The sequence below is a fragment of the Mus pahari genome, chromosome 9, assembly GCF_900095145.1.
Source record: "Mus pahari chromosome 9, PAHARI_EIJ_v1.1, whole genome shotgun sequence".
In the NCBI taxonomy this organism is placed as follows: Eukaryota; Metazoa; Chordata; class Mammalia; order Rodentia; family Muridae; genus Mus; species Mus pahari.
Genome location: NC_034598.1, coordinates 54,860,634 through 54,883,084, shown reverse-complemented (window position 1 = coordinate 54,883,084; position 22,451 = coordinate 54,860,634). Strand labels below are relative to the sequence as shown.

Genomic DNA, 22,451 nt, shown 5'->3' with positions numbered 1-22,451 from the left:
CCAGAGATCCCCAAATGATGCTGCCTAGTTTTAAGACCTTGCTCCTCAAGACCACATAGTCTGGTTATAAGCCATAAAGAAATCAAGCTGGAACTGGTCTGAAACTGCTTCTCTGCAGGCTTGCTCTCATAGCACCCTAAGGGTCTATTCAGGCCAGAAGGGGTAAAAGTCATAATAATATCATCCAGCAGTGAACACTGAAAGTTATAATACCCACCTTCTGGACAAAAATGCATCCACAATGGCAATAGTGGCATGACCATTAGGTGGTAACCAACTACTTTCTAGTGGTATTTGAAGGTTACTAGACATGAGGGAATTTGTGTCTGGTACTATAAACCTCACTGTCTTAGTTCCATTTCTGTTTCTGTAATAAAATACCCTGACCCAAAGCAACTTAGAGGAATAGAGGACTTCAGCTTACAATTCCAGGTTACAGCTCATCCTTGTGGGGAAGTACAGTCATGAACTTCAAATAGTCACATTCCACAAGTAAGAGCTAAGAAATACATGCATATATATTGCTTGTTTGCTTGCTCATGTCAGCTCTATTTCTCCATTTTCGTATAGCTCAGGCCCCCCTGTTTCGGAATGGTGCAGCCTCCAGTGGGCTGTGTTTATCCAAGTCAATTAACTTAATTAAGCCAATCCCAGACAGACATGCCCACAGCCCAACACAATGTAGAGAACCCCTCATTAAGACTCTCTTCCCAAGTGATTCTAGTTTGTGTGGAGTGAACAAAGCTAACCACCCCAATGGCCAGAAGTCTACGGAGAAGTGGGTCCTAGTTTCTAGGGGAGAGCATGCCACTGTGGTTTTGCTAAGTAGACATGTTATCAAACTGCCCAATAAACATTTATGTTCACATCCAAGGATCAGCACCATTTTCAACCTTGGCTGGAGAAGCTTCGTTTTACCCTGGGCAGAAGCTAATGCGGAGCCTCATAGCCTGTCAAAGGCGTGAAAGTGACTGTTAACTGCTTACCCTGAGATGAGCCATCTGCAGCCTTTCTATTCTCCCTTCTGCAGATGGAGCGTGTGTAGGGGGATTGTACGTGCTGGAAGAGTGGTGACCAGATGCTGACTTCCAGACATGATATGACGACCTGTACACCCACTAACTCACAGTATCTACAGCTTCTACATGAGATAGAGCCAATAAGATAAGCCAACATTCCAGCAGGCAGCAGTAACCAGACCCAGTAGGTTACAGAGAGAGTGAGAGTAAAGGACAGAGATAGACAGAACAGAGAAAGAGGGCTGGTGCCCAGGAGAGAGGTAGAGAGTGAGGTAGGATATAATCAAGATGCAATGTATAGATGCATGAAATTGCTAAAGAATAAAGTATATTATAAAAACATTTAATAATGTTTAGTATTATGTTCTTTTATCTGCTATGTAGAACACTATCACACGTAAAGGTATGAACATATGTAATCTATAGGTCATAAGTAGAGGTATGAACATATGTAGTTTATAGGTCATATGTAGAGGTATGAACAAATGTAGTCTATAGGTCATATGTAGAGGTATGAACATATGTAGTTTATAGGCCTGTTCCCTCTATTTTAAGTCATCGGGACATGACATTTAAATAAATTATCTCTAAATGATGTTACCTAATGAAAATTAACCTTCGATGATCTCTTTTACTCAACTTTTATACATTTTTGTATTTTTAATTTAATTTTATTTGTAATTCATTTTTTACACTCCATATTCCATTCCTTGCCCCTCCTCATCCACACTCTGATTGCTCCACATCCCACACCTCCTCCCCACCCCACCCTGTTTCCACGTGGATGCCCCCACCCCCGGCCCCCACCAATCCGACATCTTAACTCCCTGGGGCCTCCAGTCTCTTGAGAGTTAGGTGCATCATCTCTGAATGAACACAGACCTGGAAGTCCTCTACTGTATGTGTGTTTGGGGGAGGGGGTCTCATATCAGCTGGTGTATGCTGTCTGTTTGGTGGTCCAGTGTTTGAAAGATCTCCAGGGTCCAGATTAATTAAAACTGCTCCAGGACTCATAGAGAGGGGCCTTTGATGAAATGCCCAACAGTAGGGAGTGGGGACTTATAAAGGCCACCTCCAGCAGGAAGACAGGACATCAAGTGAGGGATGGGGTTACCATCCCACAGTCACACCTCTGACCCATAGTTGTTTGTCTGAAAGAATTACAGAGATGGAAATGGAGAGGAGCCTGAGGGAAAAAAGGTCCAAAGTGGGATCCAGCTCAAGGGGAGGTCCCAAGGCCTGACACTATTACTGAGGCTATGGAGTGCTCACAAAAGGAATCTATCATAACTGCCCTCTGAAAGACCCAACAAGCAGCTGAAAGAGTAAGATGCAGATATTTGCACCGAACCAATGGACAGAAGCAGCTGGCCCCTGTTTTTGAATTAGGGAAGGCTGAAAGAAGCTGAGGAGAAGGGTGATTCTGTAGGAGGACCAGCAGTCTTAATTAATCTACATTTTTGTATTTTACTCATGATTTTACTTAGTTTTCTGACTAAGGTATTTTCCTCTTAAAGGGAAATGGGCTCATTACAAACCCTGACCTTCACTAGCCCAGGCTGTGTCCTTCTTCAGAGTCCCTGCCTCCCTCTTCCTTCTCGGCTGGCTTTCCTCACTCCAGTCTTTCTTTCCACCATCTGTGGAAACTGCTCAGATGAACTCACTAGAATGCACACAGCACACAGGGAGAATGAAAACCCCACGTGTGTCCTCGGTGGGATTGTTACATTCAGCCAACTGTGCGATTTAATAATTAACTAGAATACACACAGAATTGATAAGAAATTCATATAAATTGTGATAGACAGTTTTAAAGTTAGGCCCGCTGGGCACAGTGGCACACGCTTTTCAGCCCAGCACTCGGGAAGCAGAGGTAGGTGGATCTCTGTGAGTTTGAGGCCAACCTAGTCTATACAGTGGGTTCCAGGACAGTGAGACCTTGTCTCAAAAACACAAACAAAAATAAATAAATACAAACAGGCCCGAGAGCCAGGTTTTAACACAGTCAATGCAAATGCTTTGCGGTTGAAAAAAAACGTTACTTTTCATGCCAGGTCTATTTATTGAAAATGGTAATAAATTGGAAATACTTTTTTAATGTCACTTACTGAATAATCAATTAAGTGTAAACTCTGTGGCCACATAAATAGACCTACTCAAAAAAGTTAGTTAAGCTTTAGCTAGGTCCACAATACAGTTAACTAAATGATAAATACATTTTTGATCAATTTTTAATGTGTTAATGTGTTAAACTTCACAAAAATTTAATAACGGCTTTATCAGTAACTTATTTCTAGGTATTTCTTCAAAACAAGAACCTAGGCATTTATTAATTAGGAAAATCAAGGGCTTTCCTTCCTGTTATAGCTGTGACTGCTCACAGTTATCTGGGTCAGAAGCACTGTCTATGGTAAAGCACACTGTATCACGTACTGCAGCGTGCTCCGTGACCTAAGTCTCCATATACCACAGCAAGTAGGCATGGGCCGTCTAGGGAAGTAGGCCAGTGGGTAGGTTTGCTTGTCTTAACGCAAAGGGCAGAGAATCGTGGCGACACTGATACAAATTCATTCATTCAAACTCAGCCAGACCTTCTCCCAGCTTTAACAGTAATTTACTGAGTCGTTTCCAGGCGGCAAACACAGAAAAGGGGCCCCATCATCTAGTGTGAGAAGCAAAGAAAACAGGTTCAGACCAGTCTGAATCATGTCTATTCAAACTATTAAAAAACAAAACTCCATATCACTCTTCAACAGGATACTTGATTTTTCAGATTTCATCTTCAAGAACTAAACTGTTTTGGAACCTTTAGAGTAGCCATTCTCAACCTGATGGCTGCATATCGGACATCCTCCATTTTCAGAACTTTACGTCATGATTACATCATGACATCACGGTTCATAACAGAAAGTGGCAGTTATGAAGGAGCAATGACAATAATTTTAGGGTGGGTGGGGGGGTCATCACCACAGCATGAGGAACTGGGATGTGTTAAACGGTCGCAGCCTTAGGAAGGTTGAGAGCCACCGATTGGGAAGTCGATACTGGTCAACAGCATCATTCAGAACTGCTGTGGTTAATGAGCCCATTAAAGTGACATGGAACCTGAGGACAGGCAGAGGAGGAACAGGACAAGAGAAAAGAGATTCCTGTAACTTGGTTCACTAAACACAACCAGAGAAATTAAAACAATGAAACAAAATAAAACACAGCCCCAAATTAAAAAAGAAGAAGAAGAAGAAGAAGAAGAAGAAGAAGAAGAAGAAGAAGAAGAAGAAGAAGAAGAAGAAGAAGAAGAAGAAGAAAGCCAAACATTCATGGCTGGCGGGTCATACACAAGGAATGACAGCCCACTGAAAGAGAAAACAAGAAATTCAAGTCTTCAAGAGAGGACCAGGGTCAGAGCATCTGAAAATCTTATTATTTTCTTTTTTTTTTTTCTGAGCTGTTTCCTCATCGCTACAGTGGAAAATACTACAGGGCCTGCCCCGAAACGTTCATTGCAAGGATGAGATGAGCTGCCCATTGTTTTGTGTGCGACAGACTGCCTGACACACACCGGGCATTCCGTAATTGGTACCTCTTGCTGTTGCTGTCACGATGTCATCTGCTCAGAGTCCCCTTACTTTATCTTAGGAAGCCACTTTCTGCTTTTTCAAATGCTGGTGAAACAGTCTTTGGATCATTTTTCAAGTCAGATAATGTTTTAGCCAATCCAACAGAAGTCAAAACGAGTGTTTTGGAACATCAAGGAGACCGAAGTCCGTCCCGGAGAGCACTGCAGAGCTGCAGCGCAGCAGACTGTTTCTGAGGCAGATTTCAGACTGCATAATTGCTAGGTCTGCTGTGGGGTGAAGCGAACACCCGTTTCCACTTACAATCCACCATATATTCTCAATTCCTTGTAGCGTGAGCAGTGGAGCTACCTGTGGGGCAGACTTCAAATGTCTGGAGACAGCTACCGTGTCCTATGTTAAGACTCCCTTTCTCTGTGCTAGGCATTCCCTGTGACTGGTCCATTGGATAGGATGATTTGAAGAAGCCAGGGTGGGTTCCCTTTGTCTTCCAGACAACTGTGGTTTGCAGCTCCTGCTAACACACTGGCTTTGTATTTCACAGGGTGGGGGTGGAGATACTGGGAGGACTTGGGGGGCACACACTTGCAACTGCCCTATCTGGTGTGTCGGTCCTCATCTACATCCCTGTGGTCAATGAGAGCCCAAGAACCTGAAGTAATGTTTAGAATCCTCCAGTCCCTTCCTAACTGGGCAAAGAACAGTCGTGTGTTGGAGTTGGAATTCTTAAGAATATCTGATTTGGATGGACAGAACAGCAAAACTTAAAATACTAACACATCTTTAAAACAGCAGTTCACTCTTAGTTGATATGGATAAGGTACTTCCTGAAGGATGGACAGATGTCCCAGTCACAATTCTCATGGCAGGGTAAACTTTATTCCCAGATTCGTGCACCATCGAAGCCTTCTCCTGGTTAGGCCTCTTCCCATCCTGATTTTCTCTCAGTAACACATTCAAATGGTAAAACACTTTAGAGCCTGTCCCTGGGTTTGTTTTGGTTTTCACATCATCTGGCTTTTATACAGAAACACAGCCCTGTGGGTAGAAGTAGGAGGTCAACCTGTGAGGACTGGTTCTCTCCTGCTACCATGTGGACTCTGGGTACCCGACTCAGGTCATCAGGATGGGTGACAAGCATCTTTACCAGCTGAGTTGTCTTGCCAGCCTGCATCTGTTTTTGGTTTTGATAATTTTGCTTTTCAACGTATTTATCTGACTTTATGAGTCCTTACATTTGCACAGCAGGTGTCTGACCCACTAAACCATCTTTCTGGCCCATCTATGACTTTTAAAAAATGAACTTGATCTAGGCAGCATTGGTGCATGCCTTTAATCCCAGCACTTGGGAGTCAGAGGCAGGCCGATCTCTGTGAAGTCTAAGGACAGCCTGGTTTACAGAGTTTCAGGATAGTCAGGGCCACACAGAGAAACCCTGTCTCAAAAACCAAACCAAACCAAATCAAACCAAACCAAACCAAAGCAAACACCAAAAACCAACCAATCAAACTAGATTAGGTGTGGTCTTTTGTAAATAACAAAATCTAAATAAATTTGGTACTAAAAAGTACTTTAAAAAATTGTTTCTTTAAATGAAAAGCAAGAGATTAGACTTTTTAAAAAACTGTCTCATGTTTGTTATTTTAAGTTTATAAACTCAACCATTATAAATCAAACCAAACCAGAACATTTCCTTAAAGTAAAAATACCTGTTTGGCAGGATTGAAGACCCAATTTAAATCAATATTTCTCAACTGAGGCCATGTTTGCCTAAGAAAACATCTGGCAGTGTCTGCAGGCTTCTTGGGTTGTCACTGCTCGGAGAAGCTGCTGACTCTGAGAGAAAGGGGCACCCCACAGTTGGACAGAGCACCCCACAGGGTGAACTGGTGTGTCTCAGAGCATGAATTATATTCTGCTGGCTGCCTCCAGTGGTTTTGCTTGTCTGTAACTTTCAGTTTATCTGTACTTGGATTTGGGTTTCTTTGAGCTTATCTAGTCTACATTCAGTAAACTTGAACGTATAGACCTTGCTAAACTTGTCATTTGCTGAATTTGGGATATTTTCTTGCAATTATCCTCAAATATCACAATTTTCCTTCTCTTTCAGAAATGCTGACATTGTAAATGCTGGCCACACTGTGTGTTCATTCTTTCTTTTCAATGGGGAAATTCAGGAGATCTGTTTATGTAATCGTTATTACATTTTGGCTTTCTAGCCTCCCCCTTATAGTCTGATAATTAGAGAGTTAGGAGCCGAGCCTAGCCTAGCCTGTGTTGTCTATTTCTTCCACACGCACTGACTGTCCAAGACCCAAACTGGTGGTTGCTAACCTTGGATATCAGCTCATCTACTGGGGAGGGTAGTTTCTCGCTCCAAAAAGACTTTTACGGGGTTGCAGTACCCGTTGCACAAAGTCTGTTACTCAGGAGTAAGGAGCCACAAAGAAAGTGGGAATAGCAGACACCGGAGCTACACACTCCTGTCCCCACTCTGCTTTCTGGATCATAGTAGAAGGCGTCATGTACAGGTCTGTGTTGGTGTCTGGTGCCTGCTTACAGACTCCTTCCTGTCAGGCATCTGGGCTGCAAGATTCCGAAGGGAAAACACGGGGAACACTGCCGATCTGGCAGATCTCTCGAGTCTGGCCTTTCATCTGCCTCCTACTACTTAGTCTTGAGACTGCTGCCGTAGGCACTGTGTTTAGGTTTTATGGACGCACTTAGTGGGAGAGACCCAGTGGACTGTGCTGACTCTGTTCCCCGGGAGCCTGTATTTACCTTTTGATTTCATCTTTCCTGTTGGCGAGCACGGGTATTTACCTGGTGTATCATTTAAGCTTTCGCCCTGTAACAAGGGCCTCAAAGCTCAGTGGCACAAGACTGCATTTCACTTAGCTCAGGGGGCTTTGAGTCAGCGGGGGGAATTGCTCTGCTCCGGGCTGGGGGTGCAGCGTTCTCCCTCGCGTCTGTGGTCCGCTGGCAGTTGGATGATGTAAGATGCTCTAATTCATATGTCTAGTAGCCGGCTAGCTGTCACTTAGCATGTCTGTCTCCTTTCATGTGGTCTCACTCACGCAGATGGTTAACTAGGACTTGGTTCCATGCTCGTCTCAGGGTTCCAGCCGTATCCTGAGAGGGTGAACTTCAGCGCTTTCAACAATCTGCTTGATTCATATTCCCCACCGTCCCGAGTGCCACAGCCTAAAGCCAGGATGGGGGGGTGGGGGTTGCTGACAGCAGACACAAGGCAGAACATCACTGGGGCCAGTTCTGCGTACAGTATATCACAGCCAAGTGTGGTTGAGAAAGCATGGTATTCATTTAACATGGGTACTTCAGTGCTCTTTCCAGTAACATCTTCACTGCGGAGAAAATGGTAGGGTCGTCGCTTCCCTCCAGTTGTCTCCCGCAGTCCTTCCTCCGTCGCCTTTTGACATTTCAGGTCGTACCCCAGACTCAGTCTGTGCTCTTTCTTTTTGGCAATAAGGATACATGAACACACTTGTAGGACTCAGCCACCACTAAGAGCACCGCTAAGATCACATTATAAAACGCACACTCCTTCCGTTCTCAGATTGAATTTTATTTTTAATTCAGTTTCCCCAGGGTGTTGTCGATAGAATCCTCTCTTCTTTCTGCAAATTCTTTGATCTCAACAGACATCCCAGCACATGGGATCACTTCCACGGGCACAGAGAACCTGGGACTGAGAGTCCCATAGCATCCTGCTCTCTTCCTACCAAGGGGACTGTCTGCAGCCATGACAACTGTGACATCTGCTCTGCTAAGACTCTCCCGCTGAAGGCCAATCATCCTGTCTATCTTTATCTGAGAGAGTTATATTTGTTCTCTCCCAGCCCAGCCTTTGGAGTGTGTCTGCTCTTCCCAACGCCGTGTGTGTGTGTGTGTGTGTGTGTGTGTGTGTGTGTGTGTGTGTGTGTATATTCAGGTTCTTGTGAAGGTCAGGGGTCAACCTCAGGAGCCACCCACCTTGTTTTCTGAGACTGAATTTCTCACAGGTGTGACGAAGGCTAGGCTAGCTCCTCAGGGGCTCCCAGGGTCACATGTGTCTCCACATCTCCAACACTGAACAGGCATGGCACCCAACATTTTTACATGGGTTGTAGGGAAGTCAAATAGTCATGCTTGCATAGCAAGTGCATTTTCAAAGGAGCTCTCTCCTCAGCCTGGTTTTCCTTTTTCCTGTGGTACCTTCTCTTGGCTACTCTGACTAGTTTAAGAAGACAGACAGACAGACAGACAGACCAAAGCAAGAAACTCACACATGCACAAAAAACCAAACCTTTCCTGGCCCCATACTCTTCTTTAAATACCAACGTTCCTCCATCCTTTCTCTTCCTCTTTACAGGCAAATTTCTGGAAGATAACTATCCGTATTTTCTGCTGTGATTTGCCACAGCCAGTCGTCCATGTTTCAGTGACGAAGGCCATCAGTCTTTGAGCTGGCCCTGGTCTCTGAAGGGGGACAATTTCCCAGGACACCCGATGCTGTCTTTTCCTGAGGAAGTAGTGCACACCACGGTGTTGTTTAAATGTGGCCCTGAAAATCCTGCATGGTGCTAACACACTACGAGTTTCATGTTGTGTGGATGACACTGCATGGTGCTAACACACCGTGAGTTTCCTGTTGTGTGGATGACACTGCATGGTGCTAACACACCCCGAGTTTCACGTTGTGTGGACGACACTGATCGCTTCTTTCTAATACAGATGTTAAGTTGGTATCCATTACTGTAATCACTCAAGAAATATCTGCTGGGCATGTAGCATGTACCACCAATTACTGTGAACAAGGCAGAAGTCCTTTCGTTGGGAACTTGCAAATTAAGCAGAGACACAAACAAGTAAATGTGGGATATATCAGAAAGGGACTCAGTCTGTCTGTCTGTCATCTATCTATCTATCTATCTATCCATCCATCAATCATCTATCCATCATTTATCTGTTATCTATCATCTATATCCATCTATCAATCAATCTATCATCTATCTATCTATTTATCTGTCATCAGAACTTGGGGTCTAGCCCTTCCTCTGGGTGAGGCAGGAGTCTCTGAAAGGCTTGGAGAAAGGAATACCAGGAGATACCTGAACTCAGAAGGATCGTTGTAGTGTCTGTATTTGTGCCTCTCCTTTGTCCTTTCACTCTACTCAGGGGGAAAGGCAGTTGACACCTCTATCCAACTGCTTTCTCAGTCAGAAGATCTTATTTCATCCCTCACCCTAATAATAAAAACTCAAAGTGCGTATTTCAACAGGCCCTGCAGAATCAGCCAGTTCTCCATTCACAGACAGTACTCGGGGACAAAGTGTCTCCTGTATGGACAATACTGGGGACAAACTGTCTCCTGCATATATTGCTCTCCCCATCTCATTAGACACTAAACATTGGTATGACCTGGACCATATTGTTTCCCTTAAGGTTTTAGTTTCTGAAATAATTCTTACCCCGGGCATCTTCTTTACCCAATATACACGTTCATGTACAAAATCCAAAAGTCAAAGAGACCCAGACAGAAGAAAGGTAACCTAGAGAAACCTCAACAACTTCTCAGATGTTTCTAGGCAACTATTCTCAAGGTAATTAATTATTGGTTCCACTACTGACGTTTGGGCACTGGTATCAAAGCAGCGCACCATATGGAGAAAGCTTTCAACAGTGCTGACTTCAGCTGGATTTTAAAACCATTATGTAATGCATTTTCAAGGAGACACACGCGGACTGTGGGCTTGACTCCCCCTAAGGCTTTGATGAAGCCTCTGAACAGATGGTAAATTGCTCCTCTGTAGCTGCTCACCTGCTAAACCTCCAGCCAGGTGAGTCACACACACACACACACACACACACACACACACACACACACACACACACACACGGCTTGCTGTTGCTAGGCGACGAGGCAACTATAGGAAGCCAAGAGAAACAGCACCAACCACTGACATTCATAGAGCATGTACTAGGGCCAGCCATCTTGGTGTGTAATTCACAAAAACCAATGGAAAATATTTCATAGAAAGACTTTAGGAGATTCTGCCATTATAAGAAACAATAGTTCAGTTATGATTTACTTCTAGAAAAAGACCGAGCTACCCATAAGGTTGCTAAGACTCAAGAGAGCCAGAGGGTAATGCTGGCTTGGGCTTTTCTTACTCGTATCAATAATTAAGCTGCCCTGGAGGCCACCAGAACACCATTTAATTCTTCTGCTACAGTGCACTAAAATGCCTTGGAAAGGTTCTTGCTATATTATTTACGAATGTTGCATAAGCACACTAACTCATGTCTGGTTGCTCTCTGCTAATAAAAAAAAGGCAAACCAAAGATCAGTCTGTTTACTTTTCAGGGAACAGCGTATAATTGGATAAGGCAGAGTCCTGGCTGCCATCGCACCAGAACCTCAAAAGGATCAGAAGGGCATCCGCACTTAGAAAGTCTGCGGCTGCCCTTGACCTGGCAATTCCTTTTCTGATTATGCAACCTAAGTTGAGTATCACCGGTATTGGGGAGACTCAAATGTCCAGTGACAGGAAAAGGCACGGAGCCGTGCAAACAGTGACTTACACCAGGAGGCCATCAAGTCCCTCATCTGAGGGCTCGTTTCCAGGCGTGAGAAATGCTAATCTCTTACAGGAGAAGGGCAGGTGGCCAAACTACAGAATTGTATCTCAATTTTTAAAAGATCTACAACATGCAAATAAGTATAACCCATATATGCAATTGTGAAATATATAGGTACATAACATAAAATATTTGCATAGTACACAGATGAACATACATATCAATATTCAAAAGATGCAAATCATTAACTGATTGTGTTAAATTGGGTGATTAAAATGTCATTAGTGTTTCCTGCCTTTCTATAAGGAAATTACTGTTATATTTTAATTTATAATATACTTATATTTTTCTTATATATTTTATTATAAAGTATTGTTATATTTTTAAATAATAAGACTGAAATGGGTTGGCAGTGTTCATATTCAATGCTTCAAAATGAATAGGTTTTAAAAAATATTTATGCGCGTGTGGTGTGAGTGAGTGTGTGTGTGTGTAGGGGGGTGAGCTGTCGCATACAAGCTATAGTGAGCATATGGAAGTCAGAGGGCCAATGTGTAGGAGTTCTCATTCCACCATGTAGGTTCTGGGGACTGAACTCAGTTTCTTTATTAGGTTGTGAGCTTACCCTTGAACAGCTGAGCCATGTCTCCAGCCCTGAACTCAGTTTCATCAGTCTTAGTGGCAAGCACCTTTATCTGCTGGGCCGTTCTACTGGCCCATCATGAACTTTTTCTCAAAACAAGGTCAGAGCCTTAGAGATTGGCAGTACACCAGTGGTTCGTATGTATTTTCATTTTTTTAATTAACTTCAACTAAAACATCTATTTGGACAAGTAACGAACTTTAAATGGTCCCTTTGGCAGCGTGGCTTCATTCCCGTGAAATGTCTCTGTCTTTCATACTGAAGCATATAAATAGATACAGCTTACTTTGACAGAAACAAAATGAAAGAAGGACTATGGATCTTAGCCCTCATCTCTCCCTCCTGTCAGATTAAGCCACGCAATCCGAGATGGCCAAACTTGGCCAAGGATTCAGGTCTCTGAGACTGAATCTGATAACCCATGTGCTCAGGCCAGAGGAGGGCAATTCTCAGCGGCCTGAGGCCAATCTCAGCGGCTTTAGGGTGGATGACTGACATATCTGCTGCCTCCATCCACAGATAGCTTGCGTCAGGCTTTTAAAAAAAGTAATTTTCATTACATCTGGTCTCCGATGAGTCCATGCGCGCCACGGTGCATGCTCAGTCTCTCCACCGCTCCTCCCCACACCCATCAACCTCTGTGATTCCCTGCAGTCCCTCCTGCACATTCAGGTCATTTTGTGACCCACTGAGTTCAATCACATACTGGAACATGGGTTTAGAACTGCCATCTGGAGCCAGGTGGGCCCACCGATGGGTACCCGACTGAAGACGGGGACTCGTCTGCCCTTAGAATCCACCAGTAGCCCACTGTTGAGCAGGGAGTGGTAGAGCTCTGTAGTCCTTCCCCAGTCCAGGACTAAGGACAGGCCCAGGCTACAGCAATGTCAGCAGCAGTGGGACAATGACTGCAGGGGTGTCTTATACAGGTAACCACAGCTGGCGCTGTGTGTCCGTGAGTATGACAGCTTTGTCCCCTCAAAAGTCGCTGTTATACAGATGTCTTCTCCAGACTCTGGCTCTTACAATATTTCTTTCCTGCCTCAAGTTATGTTCCCGGAGCCTCGGGAGGGGCGGTGGTGGTGTTTGTGTTTCATTTAGAGCTGAGTACTCCGGCATCAATTAATTAGTCTCTGTTTTTGGACCAGCTGTGAGTCTGTCTTAGCCATCCACTAGAGAAGCTTCTCCCATGAGAGCTGAGAGTGGCGGTGGCAGTAGATCCCCACCCCCACCCCACCCCAACTCCCCAGGTTCTAGGACTAGTGCTATCTAGCTATATGGGGCATCTCCCTTTTTATTATTCTTTTTTTTTAACTTATACTTTTTAATTAGCTCACACAACAATAGATTTTTGATACAATTGTGGGTTTTGACTAGCCCTCTCCTACTTCAGTCTCCTCATCCTCAGCCCCACCCTCCAGGCCTGCTGAAACTTTCCCACCCCTAGTGCTCATCCCTAAAGCATTCCCCAGTCCAATATCCCTATCCTAGCTTCCTGGATTCAGAAGGCACTACAAGTTGGTGACAGAAATCTAAATGGTCAAAACGAGGATGCCCATATGAGAGGCACTACATGGCATTTGTCTTTCTGCTCCTGGTTCACGTCATGGAATATATACATTTTTCCAGTTCTATCCAACTATTTGCAAATTTCATTTGCCTTTGTACATATTTGAAAAAAATTCTATCGGGGCTGGCGAGATGGCCCAGCGGTTAAGAGCACTGACTGTTCTTCCAGAGGTCCTGAGTTCAGTTCTCAGCAACCACATGGTGGCTCACAACCATCTGTAATGAGATCTGATGCCCTCTTCTGGTGTGTCTGAAGACAGCTACAGTGCACTCATAAATGAAAAATAAATAAATCTTTAAAAAAAAATTCTACCACATGCATGTACTGCATTTTTATTATTCATTCTACAGTCAAAAGACACCAAGCCTAACTCCATCCCCAGTATTGATAATAGAGCAGCGATAACTATGGTGAGCATGCGCCTCTGTGCTGGCACACAGAGACCTCTGGTCTCCCAGTCTACGCTCAGGGGCTCAGGAGTGGACTAGAGCCAAGCCAAAACCTAATCTCAAAAGTGTTTGACCATCCTCATAAAGCAGCCAATTATCACCCCTCCAGCCAACTAACCAAGAAAGTCTGGAGTAGCTACAAACCATCTCACACCTATGAGCAAAAAAACAAGAGTGCACAGAATGCACGTTGTGAGGTTCTGTGAGCTGGGGCACAGAACTTGGTGATCTTTATATCAGGTTCTTATAGAACTGCTTCTATAACCGCTTCTGAGTCAAGTCCATGTGCAAGGACTTTTATAACTGCTCCCATCTAAGGAGGAATTAGGTCTCTATGTTGTTCCCCACCACTCTGCATTGAATTGGGAATTCTTGCAGAGTCTTCTTGGTAATCATATCCATTTGGATATAAAAGCATTCCTGCAATTACCTGTTCCAAACTCTCGATTTGACAGAACAGTTTGGATGAAAGGCTTCTGCCCCTGATTACACTTAAGAGGCCAGTGCTATCAAGCACACAGCATCGGTACAGAGCTCCATAAAGATAGGAGATACTCTGAAAAATGAGGACACCCCAAACTCTCCCCCAAAGGAGCACACCCCAAAGGTGCCCAAGTTATTCTAAAGGCCACTTCAGGCTCACTGTGATGATTTCATTTTGATAAGAGAAGAGGCTACTAAGTCAATGTAGCACTGTAACATTGGAAAGGCAGCTGGAGAACTGGAAACTTGCCACCTAAGAAAGAGAAAGCCAGATGTGGTGGTGCCGGTACGTACTCACAGCACCAGAGAGGCCGGGAGGAGAGACTCACACTCTGAGACAGCCCTGGCTCCCCAGGAAGACCGAAACGAACAAAAAAGACAACAGCCCAAAAGTAAGCAGAAAAGATAAGTCTAGCAGTCCAAGGACCTGAGACGGGGACTTCAGCGCGGGGTCCTTGGCGTCCTTGACTGCGGCTGGGCTGAGTTGGAGTTACATGTTAGTAGGTTGACAGTTCCTCAGTCGGCTTTGTCTCTGTGGTTGTAAGGACTGAGCGTCTCTAGTTCATCAGCCATCACTGAGAGAGAAGGCTGTTCAGGGTGTACATAACACCCCCACTAAACAACCAAGTTTGTAGGAATCTACTGCGTAGACCGCAAGCCTCAGCGTCTAAGCGAGTAATGAATTCTGATCGAAAACAAGCTGGCATGTGTCCGCTTGCTTTTTCTATTCACCATGGATTCACCAGATTCAGCTTTATAAAAATTAGGGTTTCATTTCCTCAACTACCGGGAATACTGGCTGTGGGCTGTTGGATCTCACGGCTGATCGTGATCCCTGGGAATCGCCCTGGAGAAGTCCCTTCCATGGAAGGGGGCTGCCTTTCCTAAGAGCAGTCCAAGTTCAAGGGCTCCAAACCTAAAACCCAAGGCTCCCCACTTGGATTAAGAGACAACTCCAGGGCATCCCCAGCCTCAGGGCTCACAGAGCTTCAGGCTCTCTTCTGCCCAACCTTGCTTTGTTCAGTCTTGGGAAGAGTAGAGACAGGGCGTTTTCTTGACCCCGGAGAACAATCATCCAAGATAACAAAGCTAGGAAGGAGAAGAGCTAAATGCAGGCGACTAGGCGACCATCCTTGTATCTGCAGCTTCGTTAAGCTCTTTGTCCTTGTCATGAGAAGTCTCTCCTTATTGGGCCCATCTTAGCTAGCCTCCATCCATCACCCGTTCTAATCCTATGAACCGAAGTCCAGTCCCAGCAAACTCAATATTTTCCCATACACACGTGTTCCTGCAGACCCTAGAAAGGTCCCTTGTCTTTCCCCGCCTCTTATTTGGAGCCTTTTCTGTCTCCTAGGTTAAATGAAGATCTCTAACCTCTAAGCTCCCACAGTGGGCTGCACTTCTCTTTAGCTTGGGAACGTGTGATTATTATAACATGTTCCTTGCGAGTAGAGACACGTCTTTTAACTCAGCTTACAGACGTTTGTGGATAAGTAAACGAGGAGCTAGCCTTGTAAGTCCTGGCTGAATCCTTGCCAAGGCCCCCATGCTGGGGAAGCATCTTTTAGTAGTGTCCAAATGTGCGACCTTTCCATCTTTGCAGTGTAATGCCTAGCACGTGGACTACAGCATATGCTCACAGATACAACCACACTGAAAAAACACAGGTGGGGCTCATGGAGGAACAAGACTATTTCTTCACTTCCCTGGCTCAGTTGAAACTCATAAATGTGTACACACACACACACACACACACACACACACACACACACACACACAGCTCTCTTATTTAAGAAGTTAAGATATTCTCTGCCTAGTCTTAGATCCAACACAGAAAGTTCTCCTTTGTTCAGAACACTTCTCTCCCTCTCTCTCTATTTAACACAGCACACAGTGTCTTAGAACTTGCCAAATTCCATTTCTAGGTCAGAAATCAAATCTAATGTGGCTCCATCAAGCACAGCTGAGCGAGCGGCCTTCCAGCTGGCCTCTGTGGCACTACCCCCTTGTTTTAAGAGGCCCCTTTGAAACACGAAGCCTGAATCGATGGGTTGCACACCCCCTTCTCTGAAGCTAAAAAAGTTACGGAAGAAAGGTCTGAGTGTCAGTCTAGGCATGGAACACTATTCTAACGTGAAGCTGAGAAGTGGAGATTCATGCTCTCAACACAGAAACTGAAAGCCAGGCAAGGAGCCTTTATACAGGAAATGTTCCAATTCTGTTATTGTCCTCAACAGAAATGTCCAAACAACGCAAGTACTCGCTGCGGGCTGACTGAAGTTAATGACGGCGTGAAGTCTTACAAGCCCGGGTTTCACTGATTTGTTTGTTTGTTTCTGTAAATGGATTTAGGAAGGAGGAAGCTTTCTAACATATTAGAAACTGAATTTTCTGGGCCCTGTGGATTTTTTTTTTTTCCACTTCAGTTTCTCATAGCCTCTGAGGCTAGGCTGTAAGGAGACAGTGTGATAACTTGTTCCTGGGAGGACAACACGTGATGTGTTTTACATGCCTGGTCATGCATGAGCCAGGAAGAAGCACGTGAGGCCCTCCCAAGTGTGGGGGTCAGAGGAGACAAAGGCCAACCTTGCAGGTACTTAAAAAATATTATTCCAATTAAGTGTTTGTGTGTGTGTGTGTGTGTGTGTGTGTGTGTGTTTGTACATGTGTATGAGTGTGGGTGCTTATAGAGGGCAGAGGCCTCAGGTCCCCCTGCAGCTGGGTATGAGAAACAAACTTGGATCCTCTAAGCATAAGCTAACCAGTGTAAGCTCTTAATAGTTGACCTACTTCTCCAGTACCCGGCAGGTACCCATCACCGAAATATTTCTTTTGCTCATGTTCTTCAGGTAAAATATTCATTAACTTGCTGAATATAAATAAGTATACCTAGTAGATAATAATGTGTACATTAAAACATATATACACACATGTGCACACACATACACACCACCAGCATACAGTGTAAGTACACATGCTCAGGTGTCACCCTCTAAATTGTGTCCTTAGGATAGTCACGCCTTTAATGCTCCTCTCGTAGGTGGCGGGAGGCCAGGTGGTCATGTGGAAGCACACTATGGCAGAGTGTGTGCAGTCTACCTTTTTAAACATCCGGGTGGAATCCTCGCTTATCTGCATGAACCGCATGATGACATTGTTCAGATAGATGTCACTCAAGGTGGCGTGGTCTTTGCTCTCTCTCCTCACTTGGTTCAGGAGCAAATACCAGCAGTTCACTGGAGACAACAGGTTCTGGTCTTTCCTGAGAGATAAAGGAGGACAGAATTACCACCGGATCACCCGAGAGAGAGAGAGAGAGGTGACTCACGCAGATGGAGGAGCCGCGGCAGATATGGCTGCCCTGCCACTGTTTATTGTGGTCTGAGTGTTTCTTAGATCAGGGCATGCTACAGCCTGCAGGGATCCTGCAACTTACCAGGCCTGGAAAGAAAACTTGGCTCAAAAACCCTGGTACAACCTCCCTGCCCCTGACCAGGGTCCCGGGAGCCCAACCCAGACAGTGCTTAGGCAGCCCCCAGGTTTAGCACACTGCTAAGGACAGCACTTGTGTTTTCATGAAAATCTACTGGCTACTGTCTCACACACAGACCGGTCTGCCGCAGCTCACAAAGTCTGCTTTGAGTGTTCAGCCTACTGCTGGAAAAGAAATTTGGCTAGGTATGCCTGCCACAGAATACAAATTGAAGGGTTATTTATTAATCCCTGGATGCATAGACTCCAGCCTCCAGAAACCATTCCTGGGGAACCTGAGCTTTATGGCATTGTCCTGAGGCTTATGAATGGAACCCAAAAGTTTGCAGGCTCTTGGCATGTCACACATCCTGATGAAATTCACAGAGCCATCTCAGATTCATAAATGATCCTGGTTTATTCTAGATGATAAAACCAAATGAACTACAAAGCCACACAAACTTAGACCTATATGCACACATATTCAAAGAACAACTCCATCCTGACATGGTGAGCAACTAAATTGTCACTGCTTGAAAACAGAAATTAAACACATAATTTTTTGTTGTTGACTATAAAAAAAACTAATCCATGAAATGGCAAAGTGGCAGTGTTTGTGCTTAACCCGGGCAAAGGATGTAACCATATGTGAGGTTTTATTATCTTCTTTATAATTTGCATGTGTACATGAGAGGGGAAGGGTTGGGGGAGGGGAAAGAGACAGGAGTATGTGTCATGTGGCACAGGTGTTGAGGTCTGAGGTTAACCTCCAATGGGAGCCCTCACCTTCCACATAGTGTGAATAGGGGCCCTCACTACTTACCACTGTGGCCTTAAACTAATAAAGATTCTCATGTCTCCGCTTCCTGTCTTCTTGCAGGAGTGCGGGTTTACTGATACTTGTGTGCTACTATACACAGGTTCTGGGATCAGGATACAGGACACTAGGTTTGCCTAGCAAGCCCTTTATTCACTGAGCCAACTCTTTCAGCAAGATGGACTGTTTTTATTAGTCATAAACATTTATGACTAAGCATTAACTCAGGGGGAATAAAACGAAAGTCACGCCTTTCTACCATTGGGTTGCTCAGATTCTACATTTAATACTGCACTGAATCTGGGCAGTTGAGGCAGGAGAGCCAAGAGTTTAAGGCTGGACTGGGCTATGTAGCACATTCAAGGATGCCTTAGAATAAGGTCCCTGTGTCAAAAACAAATACAAAGAAAATATTTACCATTCTAAACACCCGCATAGAGTTATAATCTGTGTCTAAAGGAAAAAGAAAGCAAGATTAGAACCAGAAAGGGGTTCAGAAAGAAACCTCCTTGTACCCTGTGATTCCAGCCCTGACCTGGGACATCTTTTTTCTCTGAACTATCAAGAAGGAATGTTGTGTCCATGGCAGATGCATAGAGTCTTTCGATTGACATCCTCTATTTACTCAGCCCTGGAAGCAATCGCTACGTGTTCATCTGAACTATGCTTATCCTCTGTCCTGAAGGAACTCACCAATGCCTTGAACATATTTCATGCATCTTCGTGTTCTCAGTGTCCACTCAGTCAAAAGCATCAAATGGTATTTCATCAACTGGATAAGTCATTGCCTTGCTATAAGCACCAACCATAATATCAATAATAATGTGATAATAACAGCAGCTATCATTTACTGAGAAGTAGTGGGCAGGTTGAGGCTGGGGACTTCAAGCCTTGGAGGTACAGGTGGGCAATCCCAGCAACCTGGGAGGCTGAGGCAGGAAGATGACCAAATCCCAAGCCAGCCTGGATAACTTGGAGAGAGCCTGTCTCAAATTTACATAAATATTAATGAAAGGTGTGGGGGGCTCCTGCTCTAGGTTCTCAGCTCAGCTCCTCCCTTTTTTCTGTGTGGCTATGGGATAACAGTACTAACCTCTGTGCTTCAGACCTTTTGTCCAATGGATAAATCGTATAACCTGTCTCATGAGGTCATTATGAAGATGACTTGAGCTCATGTCTGTGTTTGAATGTTTGCCATTGTGCCTCGGGCGCATAGTAAGTGCTGAGCATATAAAGTTAGCTATTTTTATCTGGGAGGCCGCTCTGATCAAGACTTAACGCTAACTCTATTTAATCCTTACCACAGCCACTCACTGTGTCTTGACTGTCAACAAGAGAGCTCTAAAGCTTACCAAAGATTGGTTAAGGACCAAAGTGAATATCAGAGTGAGTCTGTGTGGGAGGCTGATCTAAGCCTTGCTCTTTTTATTTGCAGTAGCAACTTTTAGACTGAGGACCGTTTGCACAGATACTGTCCCCAAATGGTGCAAAAGCAGGATCCAAGGTCTAGCTTCGATGAGCACGAGCATGAGTCTGCTAAAGACTCATTTGTCTAGAAAGAGGAGAAGAAATGCTATGCACATGCGTGTACCCATGAGCAAGCCATACACCAGTCATGGCAAAGACTTTGCCAATTACGGTCATGAGCTTTCTGGTAGAGAAACCAAAGCTCAGAGAAGGTACGTAATGGTACAGTCATGCAGTAGTCATTATTCAGACGCAGGTCTGGCTGGCTTGTTAATGAAGCTGGGTTTTGAGTTTCTGATCCATTTATAATCCATTTCATCCCCGGCTCTGCATTCAATCATGAAGAATGCTCAAGTCAAAGGCAATTTGGAGCTGCATGCGTAAATATTTCATTGCATTTAGTTGAAGGGGCACATGCCCGTGAGGGTCAGAGAACAAGCTTCCGTAGTTTATTTTCTTTCCACCATGTGAGTTCTGGGAACTGAACTCAGGTTCCAGGCTCGGCCTCCACCTGCTAGGCCCTCTAGCTAACCTGGCCACTCTCCTTTTAAACAGGGCTTCGAGGTCATGGAAAGGTTGGAAGTGGAATTTCAAGGTTGCCGAGAAGCAAGAGGCCCAGTTATCAGTAGCCCCCCAATTCCCAGGCTGAGCAGGCAGGTCTCTTTGTTTGCCCTGTGTGGGAGAGTAGGTGGGCTTTATTTCCTCTACCACTGGGGTCGGCTATCCTCTGGAACGGGACGATAACGAGGAGAGGCCTACAGTGGAAACCTTGTCTTCATCTTTATCTTCTTCATCTTTCTTTCTTCTTGTGGAGACCTCATTGCCCACCCACTCTTCTGCAGGATTAAGCCAAGGGCACCTTTGTGAATATGCAGACCTTCACTTCTCTTGTCCTTTCTCTTTTGACTATGGAAACATCCCTCAGTTCCCTAGGAATCCAGGTGTTCCATGAGCACATCAGTTACATTGTAACCATCATTTCTGAGATTCTTAGAGCGTTTCTGTTTCCAGATTCCCTGGCCCACTGAGCTTTCTGAAACAAAAGGCCACGCTTCCCTTCGTTTTACAATCTCTCCATCTGGGTATCTGCCCCTCCCTGTAGGGTGGCTAAGACCACAAGGCTATACATCAGGCGAGACCCTTGGGGTTCTCCCTTCCCGGTTATCTTCCTGTAGCTGACAACCTTGCCTGTCACTTTAATGAAGGTGTGGTCAGGCCAACTTAAAATGTTGCAAAGATTCCTATGTCTGCAGGACAAAGGCCAGACTGCCCACAAAGACATGTAAGAGTCTGTGGTGTGCTCTAGTTAATGCCTGTGGCCACGCTGCACCTCCAATGACAGCGTACTCTCAAAGAACGACTATTTTACAAACCTGGGCCTGCAACCCCTCCCTTCTGGTTCTTAACCACCAGGCTCCCTTCTTCCGCCCCTCTCATAGTCAGCTTGTCAATATGTGCCCACTTACGGGTCACTCTTCTTAGGGCTAAGGAGATGGCTCAGGTGGTAGAGTCTGCCTTGTAGGCACAAGCGTGTGAATTTGAGCCATGGACCCCAGCATTGAGGAAGTGGAGAGAGGTGTGTAACACCTGAGGCTCTCTGGTCTCTGTAGCAGGTGCACATCATGTCTGTGTACTATTACACGTACATGCAATTCATTCTAATATTCTCTCTCTCTCTCTCTCTCTCTCTCTCTCTCTCTCTCTCTCTCTGTCTCTGTCTCTTTCACACACACACACACACACACACACACACACAGAGTCACCACTCTTCCAGTACCTTCCCTTCTCTCCCTCCATTACAGACCATGCTTCTGCTTCCTCTGTCTGTGGTACCCGTGCTTGCATACTTGTGTGTGATTTCCTACTTGTCTCTGGGACCCTGGGATTTACATTATAAAGTCTCTTGAACAGATCACCTGGATGTTCTTTCTAATCTAATGAAGTACATTAATGTTAAAGGTTAGCCATGCTCACCCATAAGCTCTTACTGAAAGTCTTTGTTTTTAAAAGGTTTGATTATAATGATCTCAGATTTGTTGGGTGAAGGTAGGAGGTACTCCCCAGGAACACTAAACCCAAACAAAAGTTATTGCTGATTTTCATACAAAATCATTAGAGTGTTGCAGGCCTATAATCCTGGTGCTTGGCAGGCAGGCAGGGCTGGCATAAGTGCCAAGCTAGCCCAGGTTACAGAGCGAGACCTGGTTTGAAGAAATGGAAAAATTAAAGAGCAGGAGTAAGAGGAGGAAAAAGGTGGGGGCAGGGGGAGGAAGATGAGGAGGAAAAATCTTGAGGCCTTTGTCTAAAACAACGACTTTTAAATTCACCCTTTCAAATGTCTACTATGGCTGATTTCAGCTCCTTTTCTGTAGTTG

General features: G+C 44.8%; 1 protein-coding gene across 2 annotated transcripts in view; it reads right to left on the bottom strand.

Annotated features, from left to right (window-relative positions):
- Window positions 1–22,451, bottom strand: part of Srgap1 (SLIT-ROBO Rho GTPase activating protein 1) — a 268,720-nt gene that overhangs the window by 125,255 nt on the left and 121,014 nt on the right. For both annotated transcript variants that reach the window (XM_021204901.2, XM_021204903.2), the window contains exon 3: window positions 17,421–17,583. In XM_021204901.2, the coding sequence (XP_021060560.1) occupies window positions 17,421–17,583 (163 nt within the window). The remainder of the gene's footprint in view (window positions 1–17,420; window positions 17,584–22,451) is intronic.